General features: G+C 37.0%; 2 protein-coding genes across 3 annotated transcripts; one reads left to right on the top strand and one right to left on the bottom strand.

The window, feature by feature from the left end:
* Positions 1 to 28: 28 nt before the first annotated feature.
* On the top strand, positions 29 to 10,711 carry LOC149661824 (uncharacterized). Of its 2 annotated transcripts, none has more exons than XM_089843329.1 (10): positions 29 to 185; positions 6,269 to 6,380; positions 6,442 to 6,573; positions 6,654 to 6,901; positions 6,986 to 7,271; positions 7,342 to 7,583; positions 7,669 to 7,743; positions 8,998 to 9,150; positions 9,243 to 9,461; positions 10,453 to 10,711. In XM_089843329.1, the coding sequence occupies exons 2-10, from the start codon at positions 6,326 to 6,328 to the stop codon at positions 10,588 to 10,590; spliced, it is 1,548 nt and encodes a 515-aa protein (XP_089699455.1). In that variant the 5' UTR covers positions 29 to 185; positions 6,269 to 6,325; the 3' UTR covers positions 10,591 to 10,711. The 2 variants fall into 2 exon arrangements, with proteins under 2 accessions (XP_089699455.1, XP_089699456.1); XM_089843330.1 differs by having other exon boundaries at positions 47 to 185; positions 6,272 to 6,380.
* Amun (protein amun) lies at positions 982 to 4,460 on the bottom strand. Its single transcript, XM_089843332.1, has 5 exons — positions 3,993 to 4,460; positions 2,772 to 2,865; positions 2,426 to 2,585; positions 2,209 to 2,364; positions 982 to 2,120 (listed from the first exon to the last, which is right to left on the bottom strand). The coding sequence occupies exons 1-5, from the start codon at positions 4,148 to 4,150 to the stop codon at positions 1,708 to 1,710; spliced, it is 981 nt and encodes a 326-aa protein (XP_089699458.1). The 5' UTR covers positions 4,151 to 4,460; the 3' UTR covers positions 982 to 1,707.
* Positions 10,712 to 17,341: the final 6,630 nt, after the last annotated feature.

Raw genomic sequence — 17,341 nt, 5'->3', positions numbered from 1 at the left:
TATGAAATGAACTTGAAGAGTATTTTGGCTCTTTTGGGGATTTAGTGGTTCGCGGCACGGGGAGAAGATAACGGATTAAATACTTAACGCCTCTTTTTTGTATTCAAATTAACTCCGATGTTCTATTTAAACTTAATTACCGAAGCCATGTGGATACGAAATTTGATTGAATGGACGACGTATTTGTAAGTTTAATTAGTATTCTTATTGTTTATCCGGATATTGAATAGATTTTTATTGATATTAACGCGCGGGGGTCGCGACCCGTTAAGCCTTGGCTAAGATTTTTTTCTTCTGACATGTGTTGTTCATAATCATTACGTTAGGAAACTGGGCTGCGGGCATGCTCCGATTGACTTTTTGGGTCTGGGTAGTGGAGAAGAGGGCAACCATTTATTTATTATGAACCCACTATTAAATTTATGCATAATAAAACATGACTAGAACCTCCATCTTAAGTAATAATTACTTTAATTAGTGAACCAATATGTAGGTAAAATATAGCCTAGACAGGTTAGACAAACTATGGTACTTACTTCAACCAGGTTGTAATTTGATTATGATTATGTTCAAAATTCTTCTTCAACTGTCACTCTCACACCTAAACTTACTTAGGTTTATGAGTTCTTAATAGGGACTTGGCAGTACTACGTCATACAACGTCAGGCTAGTGCTACCAGGAAGGAGGGGCTTATATAGCTTTCATTCTGTTAAAAAAACATACCATAATAGGGACTTGGCAATTCGGGCTTAACTCCGCCCCCAGCGCCATTATGGTATGTTTTTTAACAGAATGAAAGCTATATAAGCCCCTCCTCCTGGTATGTTTTTTAGCACTAGTGGAAGGTAGCCTGATGTTGCATGACGTAGTGCTGCCAAGTCCCTATGGCGCTGGGGGCGGAGTTAAGCCCGAATTGCCAAGTCCCTATTGATCACATGGAAAAATTTTAAATCATTATGCAAAGTAATTAGAAAGACACATTACCTTTTGAGTAATTTAATTCCAAAAAAAAAGAAATTTTACAAATTATACAAAAAAGTAAATATTTTAAAACTTGTTACACCTTTTTTATTTATTTGTCTTAGATTATGTTATGTATTTTTTTTTTTCATAATTTTTTTTTTCCTACCGAAAATGTGAAACGCACAATAGTTAGCAATTAAGTTTGTTGTTGGTTTCTCACTCATCATGAATTTTGCAGTAAGAGTTCAATTAGTATATTTCTTTTTTATGAAAGTTCTATTAAAAGAACTATTAGGCCTAGTTCTTTTATTTTTCCCCAAAAAAAAAAAATCAAAGGCTTCCCTGAGATAGAAAAACCCACAAAGAGTAGGCAAAAAAGAATCAAATTCAATAACAAATCATTATTAAAATAATTAATTAATTAATACATCGTTAGATCTGATTACCAAAACAATTATTCAAATTTATTAAATGATATTAATAAGCCATCTTTATAAAAAAACCTAATATGGATGGCTGATCCATAAGTGTGTGCTACCGAGTGTGCATTTCACTTTTACACATAATGGGATAAAATTATAACATGGGTTTGCCAAAAAAAAAAAAAAAAAAAAGATATGAGAATAGATAACTTGGTGATGGAAAAAAAAAAAAATACAAAGTAACAAAATTGGATAATGACCTTCATAATTAATTAATTATTAGCAAATGTAGATACGCGGCGCGAGGAGTGTTTTTGTTAGTCAAACACATATTTTCTTGTTGGGTGGCTCTTGTAGTTCGTCACTGTTGTTATTGTCCACCGATTTAATAATGGGTGGTGCTTTTGTCGAGGAGCTATCTTGACTGGATTCGTCACTAGCTTCAATTTTATCAAGGGACGAATTGCTGGATTCGGCTTCGTCATTTAAAATTTTAGCTTTGGGTCCCGCGCCATTACTTCCTTCTTTGTCTTTGTGACCTTGACTATTACCATTAGGGGTGGTCGGAGCTTGTACTGGGGGACCATCCTGGCTGTTTTCCGAGTCAGACTCGCTGTTATCTTTAAGAACAGGTGCTGGCATACTGTCCAATAAGGCTGGTTTCATATCGCGAGCAATGTAATGAGTCCATAAAGTCAATTCCACCTTATGGGGAGTCCATTTCGCTTCCGGATCTATCAGTCCAAAAAAAATAGTTAGGATTTCAAATCTTACCAATGTTCCAATTGGAAATTACGATTTGACCTATAAGGTCTACTTTACCCCGTTTCTGGAGTCTTTTGCAACAAGCTTGAATCTGTTCAGCGTAATTGAGGTACTCTACTAAAGTGTAGTCAGTGGCTTCGATACCCGGTGTGGCTAACATGCTTTCATCAGCCATGTAAGGGGCGTGCTCTGGAAAACCGGCAGCCAAAACAGCTAGAATAGAGAATGAATTTGTTAGAATGAAATTATTCATAAAACACTATGTCTATTTTACCTGATGCGGTAGCTGGACCAATTCCTTTCAAGGTTGTTAATGCCGAAATGGCGCTGGAAATATTTGGAATTTTTTTGAAGGCTTTTTTGGTTGCTTCTTTGACAGCCCTTTCCGTGTTGATTTTCACTAAATCAATCAAACGGGGGCGGAATTTTCCACGCTGCCAAATCAATTGAATTGCGAAAAAGAAAAACGGATCAGTTTTCCCAATGTGTACCAATTTGCTTAATTGTTATAATCCCCAGGGATCAAAAACTAAGAGCAATTGCAAGAAGCCCCTAGGGTGTTATTTGATCCCTTAGATTTTTCCATTGTCTTTGTCCCCCAAAAGGTTTTTGGTTTTTACCATGAGTTTCCATTTCATGATTTGGACTAATTCTTCATGAGTTAAGAGAGGGTCTTTTCTTGCATGGATTTGTTTGGGTAATTGTTCCTGATACCTAATTGGATTAGAAAAATGATGAATTACATACTGTTATAAAGAAAGAAGAGACACTGATTGGCTAAAATTTAATTTAGACTAGTTGGTACATGTGGGTTGTTTCTAACTATAGGGTGCTAACAGTTCTGACCCTGAAACGTCACACCCTTCTATCTCTTACTGGAGTTTCATCCCCCCTAACGGTTGGAAACAGTATTCTACGCGCAAAAATGCCAACCAGAGAGGGGCTGCGTGACGTCAGACTATCTCTTCCCCCTAGCCAGTTGTTAGCTCCCTATAACTATCAGAAGTTTCCAAAGATTGGTCTGTCTCCCATGAACCTTGAAGTGTTTAAAGGGGTTCCCCAAACCAATGTCAACTGAAATGTGGGGTGGCGTCTTCGGGTCCCGAGATCTTTCTATAGCTAGGGTCTGGGTCTTTGTGTTTATTTTGATTTTATAGATAAGATAGGCGTTTCAGGACGCCCGCCTACATGGACGTCTAGCTTCTCACATATATTTGTTACTATAAAGGATAAGTCGCGGTTTGGGGTCTAACAGTGTCTATTTAGGGGTAAAAACTAGCGTGATCCGCGAATAGATAAGGCAAACCCTCTAAGTCCCTTAACCTATCAAATCTTGAGCGATTTGTTGGAACAATTTCAATTCGTTGAAGAGATGATTATCATTAGCTAATAATGTTTTCGTTTTTTTTATGGGAGTAACCCCTCTTTTCCCCCCAAAACGTCTAGCAAAGTTTATAGTGGTAGGTCGGCGAGCTCTTAAAAAAATAAGGAGGGGGGTTAATGGTATTATTGCTATAGTATGGATGAGAGTGGTGGCAAACGCCTACAAAGATCGACCGCCCCCCCCCCTCGCTCACTCCACACGTGGCTGGCCTCTAGGACACTTATTGATTACCACGTGATGCGAACTTTCAATTAATATCCCCCGCCAAAGGTTCAAAACTTGACCGTCTTTTCTGCATGTTTTCGCGAGTCTGGAATCCCCTCAGTCGCGTAGCGCGTTCGGCCGAGAGAAAAGCCCGTTCCCTCGATCTGGCGAACAAAGCCGAGACCACGGTGAACGGCCTTGGGTCTCTAGTTAGGTTTTTCGATTTTCTACTAGTTACGACGACGAAACTTACCAAGTATCGAGTCTAATTAGTTCTTCCGGTCCTCCTTTCTTGGTCCTGAGCGCCGCTTTTAGGCTTAAAACGTCTTTGTAAAGGGATAAAACGTAACTCCACTGATTCGGAGCCGCCTTGGTGAAAAAAGCCAAACTACTATCTCCCGACTCGGCCATAGTTTTCTCTCTGCGTTTCGCGTACGCGGCTCTAGCTGCTGCGGCCCTGTCAGAGCCGGCTTCCGTTTTCTCCGAGAGAGAGGACAATGAAACGTTTTCTAGTCTAGTCCTCGACGTTAGATGGCGCCGTGCCGGGTTTCGAACCTCGACATCATCGACCGAGCATAGGGGCGGGATCTAGCGAATAGGGCCGCGCGAAAAACAGGCTTTTTCGGTACGCGAAAACGAACGAACGACCCCAACCAACCGCCACGCTCTGGGAAGCCTTCTTTCGAGCTCGCGGCCCCTCTACCTCTCTCTCTCCGACGTTTTTCCGAGGAAAAAAACATGACGGGCGTAAAAGTCCCAGCGGGGAAAAAGTTCGATTAATGTAGCGAGAAACGGGGAAAAGGGAGCGAGTTGCAGCTCTGCTATTTTTTTTTCTTTTTTTTTTGTTAGCGTCGTCCGCTAGAGAATCTTTAAAAATTCCCCCAATATCGTCTTTCCGCGCCAATTAATGGCGCTAAAATAAAGCGGAAATTCGAATAAACCGAATAAAACAGGCTCGGTTTCCCCCGCCTTAGTAACAGAAATTATTTTAGCTCGTAAGCCTACGCTATTTTCTATCTTAGCGGTCGATCTAGGTGCGCCAGCCAGTGTAGTGTTCGGCGTCTACCATATATTCTTGCACTTTATAGATTCTTGTATTTTCCCTCATACAAGTATAATAGGCTCACGTACGCTGCCAGCGTCAGACTCGGTTGCTTAGGGTACGGGGGGGGGAAGATAGGGGTCGGACGTATCCGGTTTAGACTATCAGCAAAGAGGGCTTTTGGCCGTGTAAAATTTTACAAGGGAGTCGCGTTGTTAGCTGATAGTCCATTTGAAGGGGCTTTCAAAAGGAAAAACAAGTTTGGTTCAAAACCATAATAGTCTTCCTTCAATAAATTTACCCCCCCCCCAAGGCAAAAATTGTTTAAAATAAATATTATTTGATAGTTTTATCAGAAATATAAAAACATGTGGCACCAATTATTACGACCTACATTTATATCTTCAGTTTTTTATCTATATATTTGAGGATTTTCCAGTATCTTTTGATGTTTTTTTGTTACATTTATTGATGGCTTATATTGGTCTGGCTCTACTCTCTACCACTACGCTAAAAGGACTATTCTAGCAATTGCGCCAAAATTATTTTTGGCGGGAACTTAAAATTCGCGAAATCTGGTTTTCAGGAGGTAGCGGGCCGTTGCACACTCATCGCTCGGCGGCTCTATCTACAGCTACATGTAGGACACTGAAAAAATAAAAAGAATAGATAGATAGAAAAGCTGTACGCTCAGCCAGCCTAGCCTGCCTTATGGCTGGCTGTCTTATAGTGGTGTTGGACTTGTTTTTTGTTTAAAAACCAACACGGGTAACTGGTTTCAAAATGCAGCGCCAGAGTTAATTAACGTTTTCCATGGAAGGGAAAAAAGACTCGGTTACGGACCTCCGACGCGGACGAAAAATTATATATATACCGAGCGCTGTATTCTCGTTCTTATTTAATATATACACTTTTATTATTCACTAAACGAGACTGAATAGTACGCTAGACAAATTCCCCGTCATATTTTTGGGCTGGAAAATTTTAACAGGAGGGAAGCTTATTTTTTTTTTTTGCTCTTTGCGATAGATAAGGATTTCCGATTTTGTCAAAAACATTAGAGGGAATGCCCTACTTATTATATACACGAGAAAAATATACTTATGCTAGTAGAGGTACAAAACTTCGAAAACACTTTTGTTGAAATACTTTTGGTATTACCCGCGAAAGTTTTATTATGACTTTGAAAATCGAAACAAGCTTTTGTTCGTGTTGTTAGAAACTTTTTAATACATGTTTGTAGAACTATACTACAAGTTATATATTATAAATATTTAAATGTATTTCTATATGCGTGGGTTATATGGTTATGTAAATAATATACATATTTCTATGTATTTATAGACATACGTGTAATATTTTTAGGAGGTTAAATACTTTAATACACAAGTTTTTTTTTTTTACTTTTAAAGTTATGTAAAAATGTTAATATTATGGAAATGATTTTACTAATTATAGTAAAGGAATTTAAATTAATTTTTTTGCAGTAGGTTATGGTTTTGAGATAAACTTTCTAAAGTGTTATATTAAAAACGGGAGACAACATGAACAATATTTTAAACTCGTTTATCTCAACCACCTCAACACCCACTGAAAATGGTTGGTAAACAAAAATAGTTAAAATTTTATTATTCCATAATTAATTTAATTGTATTTTAAGATGTTGTTGAACTAGTTAACGAATTCATAATTAAAAGACAATTAGAATGGCCCAGGATTCAATCTTTGAGCAAACTACACCCCGTTTTTTATTCACATCTCTTTAGAAATATATTTGGTTACAATGTTCCTGGTACTAATTAATTAATTTAAATAATCATTTAAAATGAATTTAAAATAATTAATTTCTATTTTTTAAATTTAATTACTTAGATTTAATTAAAAATGCCTCAAACATTGAAGAGGAAGTTCATAATGTTCAATCCATTATTGATACACTATCTTTGGATATTCTAAGCATTTCACTGTCTCATATTACCGGTGAAGATGTAGTTTCTAGAAATCCATCCGCAGTTTATAATCTCTTAGAGATATTTAAGGGATATTTATCTCTAATTAACCAAAGAAATATCACTAGTTCAAGTGAAATTACTTCTACTACGGCTACTTCATTATCAGAAGTAATTAACTAACTTAGTTTCGTTAATTTAAATATAGTTGTGACGTTGTTTAATTATTTTTAATTTAATTTAATTTAATTTAAGGTTAATTCTGTAAAAATAAGTACCAGTACAAGTTCTAGCTATGTTAGTGGTACAAGTACATCCTCAAAACTAAATAAAAACTCCATAACTTCCGAAAGTACAAGCGGAGATTCAAGGGTTTTTATTGTAAATAAGATCGAACCACGGTCAATTAAACATCTTGAGGAATCTGAGCCATCAACAACTTCTGTAGAATATCCAATTAAAGAACCTTTGGATGCACTTTATAGAGATGTATTTAAACCCGTTCCGAGAAGGAGGTTTACTCCGGCACGAAAAAGATCTGGTTAGTATTTATTATTTAATTTTAATTTGAGTTAAATATGCCTTAAATTAAATTGTATATTTTTTAACAGTTTTAATTCCGCGATGTTTGAAAACAACTCCTAAGTTTGTTGAGAAGGAAATTGAACATTTTGAAATGAAGAATGAACCCAAGCCAGGCGCATTTTACTCCGAAATCACCTCGGCTTTGCCTGGAATTGAACTATCTAAAGAAACTAAGAATGTAATACGGAAAGAAGGACAGAATCATTTGAAATTTATGACTGTTAATCTGTACAATATGGAAAATAAAAAGAGAAAGGCTCAAAAACAAGTAAAATATTTAATTTAATATAATAATGTTTTTATATGTTTTATATGTTTTTTTTTATAGTTTTTATTGTATTTTTTCAAATTAGATGGAAGAAGCTATTTCTAAACAAAGAAAACTTTTAGATTTGGCGCAAAAAGACGCTGAAGATCGGAAAAGATTGGTAATTTAATATTTTTTTGCGTTTTTTAGAAGTTTAGGCTTAAGATATTTGGATGAGGAAAAAACTTCTGGGTTTGTTATTCAGGTAAGTTTAAATTTGGCGCCGAATGACCTCATTTGTATTTAAAAGCGGGGTCGGAGCGCCATCTGTTGGTAGATTTTGTTAACATTTTTTTTCAGCAGGGCTGCCTGCTTGGGCTAGAAAATTGTTACTTGGGCTGTTTTTTAAAAAAGATCCATTTAAATAATTGGGCGGATTTTTTAGGCCTTTTTGTGGAAAAATGCGAGGGTGGCGGTTTTGGGCTAGTTTTGACTTGGGAATTTAAGTTTAAATTTCGCGCTGGATGACCTCATTTGTATTTGAAAGCTGGGTCTGAGCGCCGTCTGTTGGCAGCAGGGATAAGGGAGTCAGATGGATTGGAAATGATGATGGGCGACCTGCGGCACCATATCTCTCCCAGTGTACCTCGCGCACGCCCCTACCTTTCCGTAGGCGATTGCTAAGTGCTGCTGCGTAGCGCCATTTTATTTGAATGAGAAATAGCTTCTATTTTTGAGATAGAGGGAGCGTCCTTTACAATTTCGTCCGGCACGACCCTACCTAACCGCTGGGGATGATGGGAGGACTATGGTGCCGTAGGTGGGGGTACAAAGGCAACGCTTAAGGTATGGGGGTTTCCACTCCATTATTCTCTCCTTCAAGTTGGCAGATTTCGTCAATATGTTTTCAGCAGTGCTGCCTGCTTGGGCTAGAAAATTTATACTTGGGCTGTTTTTGAAAAGTGATCGCGTTAAATAATTGGGCGGATTTTTTGGGCCTCATTTGAAAAATTACGAGGGTGGCGGTTTTGGGCTAGTTTTGACTTGGGAATTAAATAGGCTAGAAAAAGTCAAATTTTAACTGGCATGTTGAGCCCGTAATAGTGTAATTTCAAGTAGGCTGTACTACGCTTAAACTCTTTGAAACAACGTGGGCGTGGGCGTCTTTGTTAGAAGAAAGAAATTCATAAAAATAAATAAAATTTATATGTCGGGAGTAATTATAGTTCGTTATATAATGAGGTAGGATTAAATGTGAAAATAAACATTAAATTAGAGACCCGTTTTGATGTTTTATAACCAGTAGGCGTATTTCAAACTTCAAAGTTATCCACTAAGCCTTGGTCGGTTAATGAACTATCGCCCAAGGCGTAGTGGGAAAGACTAGCTTAATTTTTGAAACTCATGATGAATTTTATAATTAATAATTTGACAGGAAGAAGTCAAAAAGGCTAAGGAAAATCAGATTAAAGTTCAGGCAGCCTTCAGAGATCATGCTTTAAGAAAAGCTCGCATGAGAAAGTATTGTGCAAACTATCACACTAGGCATCAAAAAAGAATGTCACAGAGATCTACTAAAGAAGAAATGGTAGGCTGACTCAATATCTTTTGGAAGTTATCTAACGAGATGGGTAGGCCTACACCTACAGTCTTTTAAATTTTATTTATTTTTACTAACAGCTTCTGAAAAATGTATTGAAAGAAAGGCTGAATCTTCAGAAAGAGAATTTAAATGATCTGAATAAACGTATGCGCGAAAACGAGATGGAAGAAGCCAAAAATCAAAGAATAAAGGCTGATGCAATGACCAATTTCTATGAAACCAAAATATCCTTAATGAAGGAATCGATGGAAACTGAAGAAGGCAACTTCAACCAACGTTTTAGAAGTCAAAAAAGGGTAAGTCACTTTGCCTCTTTGGCTTTGTAGTCTTTAATTTTGCCGCTTCACGAATTTGTTTTCGCATCCTGCGATTTTTATATATGGCTGCAAAAGCCTGCAATGGTTGGTATTTGGCATTGATTAACTAACGCTAGGGATTGTTCATTAACTGGGTTTCCCATGTATTTCTATCGCCAACTACATGTTCCGAATTATTCCTTGATTCCCCTCTTCATTCCCCCAATTTATTGGACCAAAACGGATGTAGATATAGCGCCATCTCTCGGCAAAATAAATCGTTTTGCCCAATTTAGGCAGTATTTCAATTTTGACGTCATAGACCACGTGATATTTGGTCCAATTTTCTTATAACTTCCTGTTAGGGATAGTAGCTGCTGCTAGGGGGCGTTTGGAACATGCATGCGTTATCTTTTTGGGGGAACGAACTATGAACTATCCCTAGCGTTAGTTAATCCATGGTATTTAGGGCTGCAAAAACCTGTTAATTTTTTTGGGGAATTTGTAAAATTGGGCCTTGGTTTGTATGAACACAATGGCATGGGAATGATATTGCGCTTTTGCACATTATTTTACTTTCTGATGTTAAGTCTACTTTGAATTACTATACATAACCATATTATAACCTACCCTTATTGGCGTTCTGACTTTTTACTTAAGCCTTGGTGCTTTGTTTTTGGCATTTTTGATTTTTCGCTAAATGTTTTAAGCCTTTGCGATTTTTGGGTTCTGTGTTTTTATTTCGTAATGATAATGACTTTACGCGTTTAATTGCTAGTTTAGTCTGACTCAGACTTAAGCCTTGCTTATTACGTTTTTTTTTTAGAATTTTAATTATTGGTTTATGCATAATTTTCGGTTTTTATGTTTTTTTTTCTGTAATGATAAGGGGTGACTCTCGCTTTACGTGTTTAATAGCTAGTTTAATGTTTATTAGTCTTTAATATCGCTCGCGAACGTTAAGAATAACGTCGAGCTCTTTTTTACAAAGGCTCTCGATGACTTTAAGCGGGAAACAAGACTCAAAATAGAGAAAGAAATTGAGGAAATTCAGGATGATTTAGAAAGGAGAGACGACTTCCATTTCAGACTAGCAGATGCTGATAGACTTCGACAGACTTGGAAATAGTTTAGCTTCACTCTGTGTGTCTCTGTACTTGTATATAGATATTAGTTAACAAAATTTTTTATTTTTTAAACATTTATCGCGCCAATATTTCGAAATTATAAATATTAAATGAAAATATTGATCCGTGTTTCTCTCTTCTTTGAGATGGCACTAGTTGCTTATCTCTCTCTCACTCAAAATCAATATTTATGAAGAACTACCTGGTCTCTCTCTTTCTTGACTAGGGAAACATACAATTTATTTTAATCCTACATTTGTCCAGTGAATCCCATTGGACCTTGTTATCTGTAAAACTCTAGATACTTATCAAACAACTGTCCAGTAAACTTCCTGTATCTCAAAAAAAAGGGGGGGGGGTTATTGGACATTATGGACGTTTCACACACACTGTTCAGTGTCTTAGGCTTATTTGACCATTTCTTTTCTTGACCCCTATCCTCCCTTTCATATAAATCCAAAATATGCAGATTCAGTAAAACCAAGAAGTTATATCAGTATCTCAGAGAGAAGATATTAATTCGCCAGATTTCCAGCTTTATCTCCAGTCCTAACGTAGGTCCGGAGTCAATCCCTGTCTCTAAATTACAACCAGCATCTCATTGGTTCTTGAAAACTCACGTCAGCGCGACGACGCGAGTGACGAAAATTACAGTCATATTTTCCTACTGAGGAGAGGCGAAATAGGGCGCCTCCTTTTACGTCCCCCCTTGTATTTTGAAAGGGGGACTGGGACTATGGCGAGGCGCGAATACAAAGGCATCTTATATCTTCTCTCTGAGATACTGATATAACTTCTTGGTAAAACCTAGCTTTTTATACATAGTTTTCAGACTGGGACTGATACAATTTACACTAAGAGGCCTGGCTACTTTCCGGGGCAAGTATAGTAAAAGGTAGCCTCGCCTCCTGGTGTAAATGGTATCAGTTCTCCTAGTCTGAAAACGATGTATTGAGCTATTTCAGAGGGGGTAATGGCTACGTCACCAATGCTATTTGCCCATAGAGAAAACCCTCACAAAATGTCCGCCCTACACTCAAAGGCAGGCCCAATTTTCGTAGCAGACGAAATTTTTCCCCCACTGAAATAGCTCTATAGCAGAGACGTTCAGTTGTTGGTCAGTTTTTATAGAGAACAAAAAAAAAAAACGTTTTTCAACGGAACCATAAGGAAATCCCTCAAATTGTTAACATTCAAGTAAGTTAGTTGCAAGTCACATTCATTTTGTTATGCTTTCCCCAAAGGACCTCTGTTTATATTTCCCATAAACACATCAACAACGTCGAATTTCATTTGATTTTTTTCACCCCCCCCCACCCCATATTGAAATTTATAATCAAATATGGGCGTCCTAATTAGTTTTAATCTAGTTTGATGAATAAAATCAAGCTTTAATTAGGGACTCGGGCCTTTTTTAGTCGTCGTTTGATATTTTTCTAAAAGAAAGTTTCGACTTTTAATTGGTAAGGATTCCCCTTCCTCTCATGATCCTTTTTTATTTTTTTTAATCGGGATCAGGAATTTTATAATATCAAAAATGAATACCGTTCCTGAACTTCTTAGGACCTATACCATCATTTTATTTTCCTTTTGAAACGCGCTATGGAGGAGTTGGGGAAAGAATATTCTTTCGATAGTTTTTTAAATTCGCGCACTGGTATCATTTGTAATGCAAATCAGCTTAAATTCGTTGTGGCTAATTGGGAATTAGAGGTGGGTATTTGAGTGGTAGTTGATAAAAGCAGTGAAGCGAGATGCGAGAGTGGGGTATGGTTTTATATTCCCCCCCCCCTGTAGCAGTGTTACCGGTTTATACAAGGGCGAAGCTCAGCTCCGCTCTTCGTAATTAGGTGATACATTGAACTATCTCCCTGTATTGTAAAAATACCTTCTCCGAAGCTCTTTCGCTTGGAAGCCTTTGTTTTTGACTAACCAACCGTGTAGATGTACAGACAATGTTACCTCAAAACAATCCCCCATTCCTATAAGCAATTTACCATAAGTTTTTAAGATATGTTTCATAAGTATGATACTAACTATAAAAGTTCGTAATGCTAGAGACTTAAACCTCGAGCTATAGTTCGAAAACGACTAGCGAATATTGATTGCCTACACTCGGTGGTTAATTTTGCAGTCTATCTTAATGTTTAGTCTGTACTAAGCCTTTGACAACGCCTCCCCTGGCGCCGCTTTACCTTGGAGGAGGAGCTGAGTCTCGTGACGTAATTTACGCTGCCATATTGGTGGTGGTTTTAAAGCAGGAATGAAGTTGAGACCACCCAACCAATATGGCTACCAGAACAGCGGTAAGACTTGAGAGGGTGTGACGTACTACAATCCCATCTTTAAGCATGACCTACGTCACTTCATGACAAACTTATGGAACATATCTTATGAACTTATGATTTACATAAACGTATCCCAGAAAGATGAAGCCTTGACCTACAGTTGTCTCCCATGCAGCTGATGGTGTTACTTTTACGTCAGTTGGTATAAACAGGCGAGCCAAACAAACGCGAAAGACAATTAGGTAAACCCACGTCATTCCCCCACCAAAAATTAATCGTGTAACTAAGTTACTTATTTCGCGCAAAGCAGCTTCCGCCGTCTGGCATCTTCCCTTTTTGGGACCAAACCGAGCTTGCCTCCCAAAAGTTATTAAAAGTCGCTAATCTTGTTTGCCCGGGGAAAAGGTTAGGTGGTTATTTCTAAGTTTGATGTAATTCAAGGACTCGGTCCCGGTTTAGGGTTTAGATCTTTCATTCGCTGTTTATGGTTCACGGAATGTGCTTTGCAAGGTTTCTATTTGTTTTTGAAACGGATTGATACGTTTTCTCAGCGTCTTTTATCCAAATTTATTTGAGCGTTTCGTTTTATATAAGAATCGTATCTTACGTAACGCGCCCAGATTCCCGGGATTTTCGGGAATTCTAGAAGTGTTTTATCAGAAAGTTATCATAATTGAGTGAAAATAATATGACTCATATTTTGAGAGGTCGATAAATCATATTGAAATGCACTGGAAATAATTCGGATTACCAATTTTATTTATAACTTCGGTTAAGACAGGGTTAATATGTTTTTTTTTTATCTCGAAATCTCGAGATTTGTAACTGCCTTTTCAGGATTTGTCCGAGTTATAACGCGTTCATTTGCATTTAAAGCTGATTACCATGCGATATCTTGAGCTCCGTTTGATGTATGCAATAGAATATGATCTAGCAATAGCTTGCAGTGTTTTTTTTTGTTCTTTTTATCGGAGGTTTAAACGGTTGTTACTGTACTTTCTATATAAATAATAAGCTTACTAGAGACAGGATGTGACAAAAATATTGACGCTCAAATCGAAGCTTAAATCGCGAGACTCAATTAGGTTTTGACCTTCCTTGGTTGCCATAGCGATTTCAATAGAACTCCAGTAATGGCCAGTGAAGATCCACTCTTTCCGTGTCGACCTGTCTCAAGCTTTGAGTTCAGCGCCCTTAATTGCCGAAATTGCCCTGGAAGGAAAACTTCATAAAGACATAGGCAAAGTGTTGAATTGAATGGGAAATACTTAGTTATGCCGTGTTATTATTGCATTCTGAGTGTGAATTGAACGCAAACTTTCCCTTTTATCTGTAGCCTCGAGCTTTAACTCATTATCCGCAAATTAAGGAAGGATCTTCTCGTGTTTCGGAACTTTTATAACAGAAACTCTTCAACATATTCGTATTAGGGTAGACTTTCTCTACTAACTCGGACTAACTTAGGATAATAATCCCCCACCCAAAAGCCTTGGGCTTGAATTTTTATGACCCTTAAAAGTTTTGGAAGCCAACTTAAATCTTTTATTCTTATTTTTAATTATTTTAAATTTTGTCACTGGATTATTCAGACATGGTTCTTAGAGAATCTGGGTAAGGAGGTTAACCAGAAAGGACGGGGATTATTGAATATGTTTCGTAAGCACTCATGGATATTCGATGAATTTCTTTAGTGCGGTCTGTCAAACCACTCTAGACCAATTAGGCTCTAAAATGTTGAGGGATTTTCAATCAGAACATTTTATACAAACCCTGATATTACACTAATGACTACTCTCGAGATTATTATTATTTGAATGCAGATATTCTTAGCTAAAAATACCAAATCCAAAATTCGTATTGTAATTTGACGCTTAATATTATATAATTCTTAATTTTGAAGTTAAGCTTTAGTCACTTCAAAATCCGGATTAGAGGCTTTAGACCACTTTAAATTTTGCAAGAACCAGTCGGAAATAGGGCGTATATTATTTCCAACATTTCTCTCACATCCGGAAAGAAATCCAAACTTTTCTTTTGAATTATAAAATTATTTGCCTTTCTCTTTTACCGCTAACTTCCGATAGTTGACATTTGAAATTTTGGCAAAGTTTTCTTTTGTTCCTTTTAAATCCTATTCCTCTATCCAATTCATGAAAACTGCGAAACCTTAGGTGAAAAGAGAAATTCGCCTAAGGATAAATTTTCTTTTTTGACTCGTGTAAGACGTGCAGTTGCTATACGAAGCTTTCAAAAGTTCTGGGGGTTCTGGCATAAAGATCACGCGTCTCTGACTTCCTCAGTAAATAAAAACAGGATGCTTTTAAAAAGTCTGAAAGCATTTCGTCTAAGACTTCTCAAACCCGGAAGTTAACACCTTAATTTTAATAAGGGTATCATGCTATGAAGTCTATTTTTCAACGGCTTCAAATAATTTAGCAGTTAATCAAAGGATTTCACGTTTTAACTCTTGAGGCACGGTCTAATTCGTCTACGAAAAACCACTGATTGTAAGAGCGACGGATTAATGAGGCGCGACCTGGTTTAATTCTCGCCACATCGATTTACGGAATCTACCTACGATATCCTCTCTTTGCCCAAGACAAACAGAAAGACTAGTTTCGCGAATTAACATCGGAATGAGATATTTGGAGTTTCAAGAAAACCCTATACACCTTTCTCCCTTACAAGCATTTCTCTCTCGAAACTTTTCACTGAAATTTAACGCTCAGAGTGTGTGACATTTTAGTAACACGATGGAACAGTATACAAATTACACTTTCATTTGAGGAAACAGACGAAATTCGCAGTTTGTTTCGGAAAACATTTAGGAACTGAATTAAGTAAAATACTGGTTTAGTTTCTCTTGTTCCATGACATTATTCTGTACAGTGTTGAAGAGATGAGGCCAACACTTTACCACGGTAATTTACCGTTATAATATTACCATATGATATAAATTGGTAAACTACCGCCTCGCGTCTAATTGTGCACTCAGTTTCAAACTTTCAAAGGTTCAGAATTTAGGTTTCTTGAGATCTATTCCACCACTGTAAGATTTTCGTAGGTCTTTATTTTTTTCCCCCACCAAATAGGCCTAGATATTTTCCAAAGTTCACGAACCAAAGGTTGTGAGGCGTGAGACCGACGTCGCGATGTTTGCCGAACGTTTTTGCAAACTAAAGATTCTATTTGCCTGTCGCTGGCGATCATAGGGGATCTCTCTCTTTTCTTTTGAAAGAAGGTGCGAAAACCAAAATTTTTGATCTTTAGCAAACTTGTGTTTTGAAATACTAGACGACCATTTGACATTTGATGTCGACAGTCCACGTACGGTGTTTGGCTTTAGTCTGAAATATTATTTTTAGAATTATATTCATGATTCACGAATACGTTTTCCTTCAAAGGTGCGTTTGTATGGTTCCTGGCCTCACGGGTCCTATATCCTCACGTTTTGGGGGAGAGATATAGGAAAGTCTTTTTAAATTAAGTCAACAAAGACTCGTTTCGTATGCACCTATTCGTTTTCATTAGGTACCCAGTTTTAAATTGACCTATGACATTTATTAAAATTGAACTGAAAGCCTTTGGATGAAGACACTATTTCAAATATTTAGAAACATTTAATTTTTAACTTTATCTTTATCCAGCGTAGGAGTGAAACAATATAAATGTTTAATTTGAAACGGGATTGTGTCTTAAATTTCTTTACTTTGTATATAAAATGTGGGGGCGTTTTAAAAGCTATCATTCCCAGTTTTCTTCAAATAATCCTTAAGAAGTTAAGGCTTTTTTTTAACGCGATAGACTCCAAAATCCCACGCGTTTTAAATGTAAAGTCAAAAGTTTTGGAAGAAACAACGTAGTAGTATTTTTCAACAGACTTAATGAAATCGCTTCGCCTTATTTTATTTTCCTTATCTTCCTTTTACACACGTGCTGTATAGCTTCTTTTGTTTTTCTTAGAAAACTGTTTAAGTTTTTGTTCTTTCTCTCTCAGGCAATACTGGAAACTTCGTGACGAAAATAACAATGCATTTTTACTTTATAGTGAAAAACAAGGGATTTTTCATCATTAAATTCCTTACCTTAATACCATGTTTTGCGATTTAAGACAATAACACCACATCACATCACTGCAATGCAGTAGATTTATTTTTCTTTTGACATATTGGTTTTGAAAATAACTTTTGCAGTTGCATTTATGAAGTTACGGATATCAGTTTAACGTTTTTTCAGTTTAACTGCTTGTAAGATGGAGGTAAACATCACGTGTTTGACCGTCCTGTTTATAGTATACTTGTCCTTTATTCGGTATTCTCCAATTTCGGGTAGATTGACTTCCGGAACAAGTATCCGCTTGAATAGATATCGAATCCCAAGAGAGAGAGATAGAAGCTTGGGATGACTCTGCTTCTAGAGTTTCTCCAACCGAGAAACACTTTTGCTGCGCGTTTACATAGAAACA

The sequence above is a fragment of the Phalangium opilio genome, unplaced genomic scaffold (genome assembly GCF_054372755.1).
Source record: "Phalangium opilio isolate 3A_F unplaced genomic scaffold, DU_Popi_V2 ptg000070l_1, whole genome shotgun sequence".
Lineage (NCBI taxonomy): Eukaryota > Metazoa > Arthropoda > Arachnida > Opiliones > Phalangiidae > Phalangium > Phalangium opilio.
This window is presented reverse-complemented; position numbering and strand designations above follow the sequence as displayed.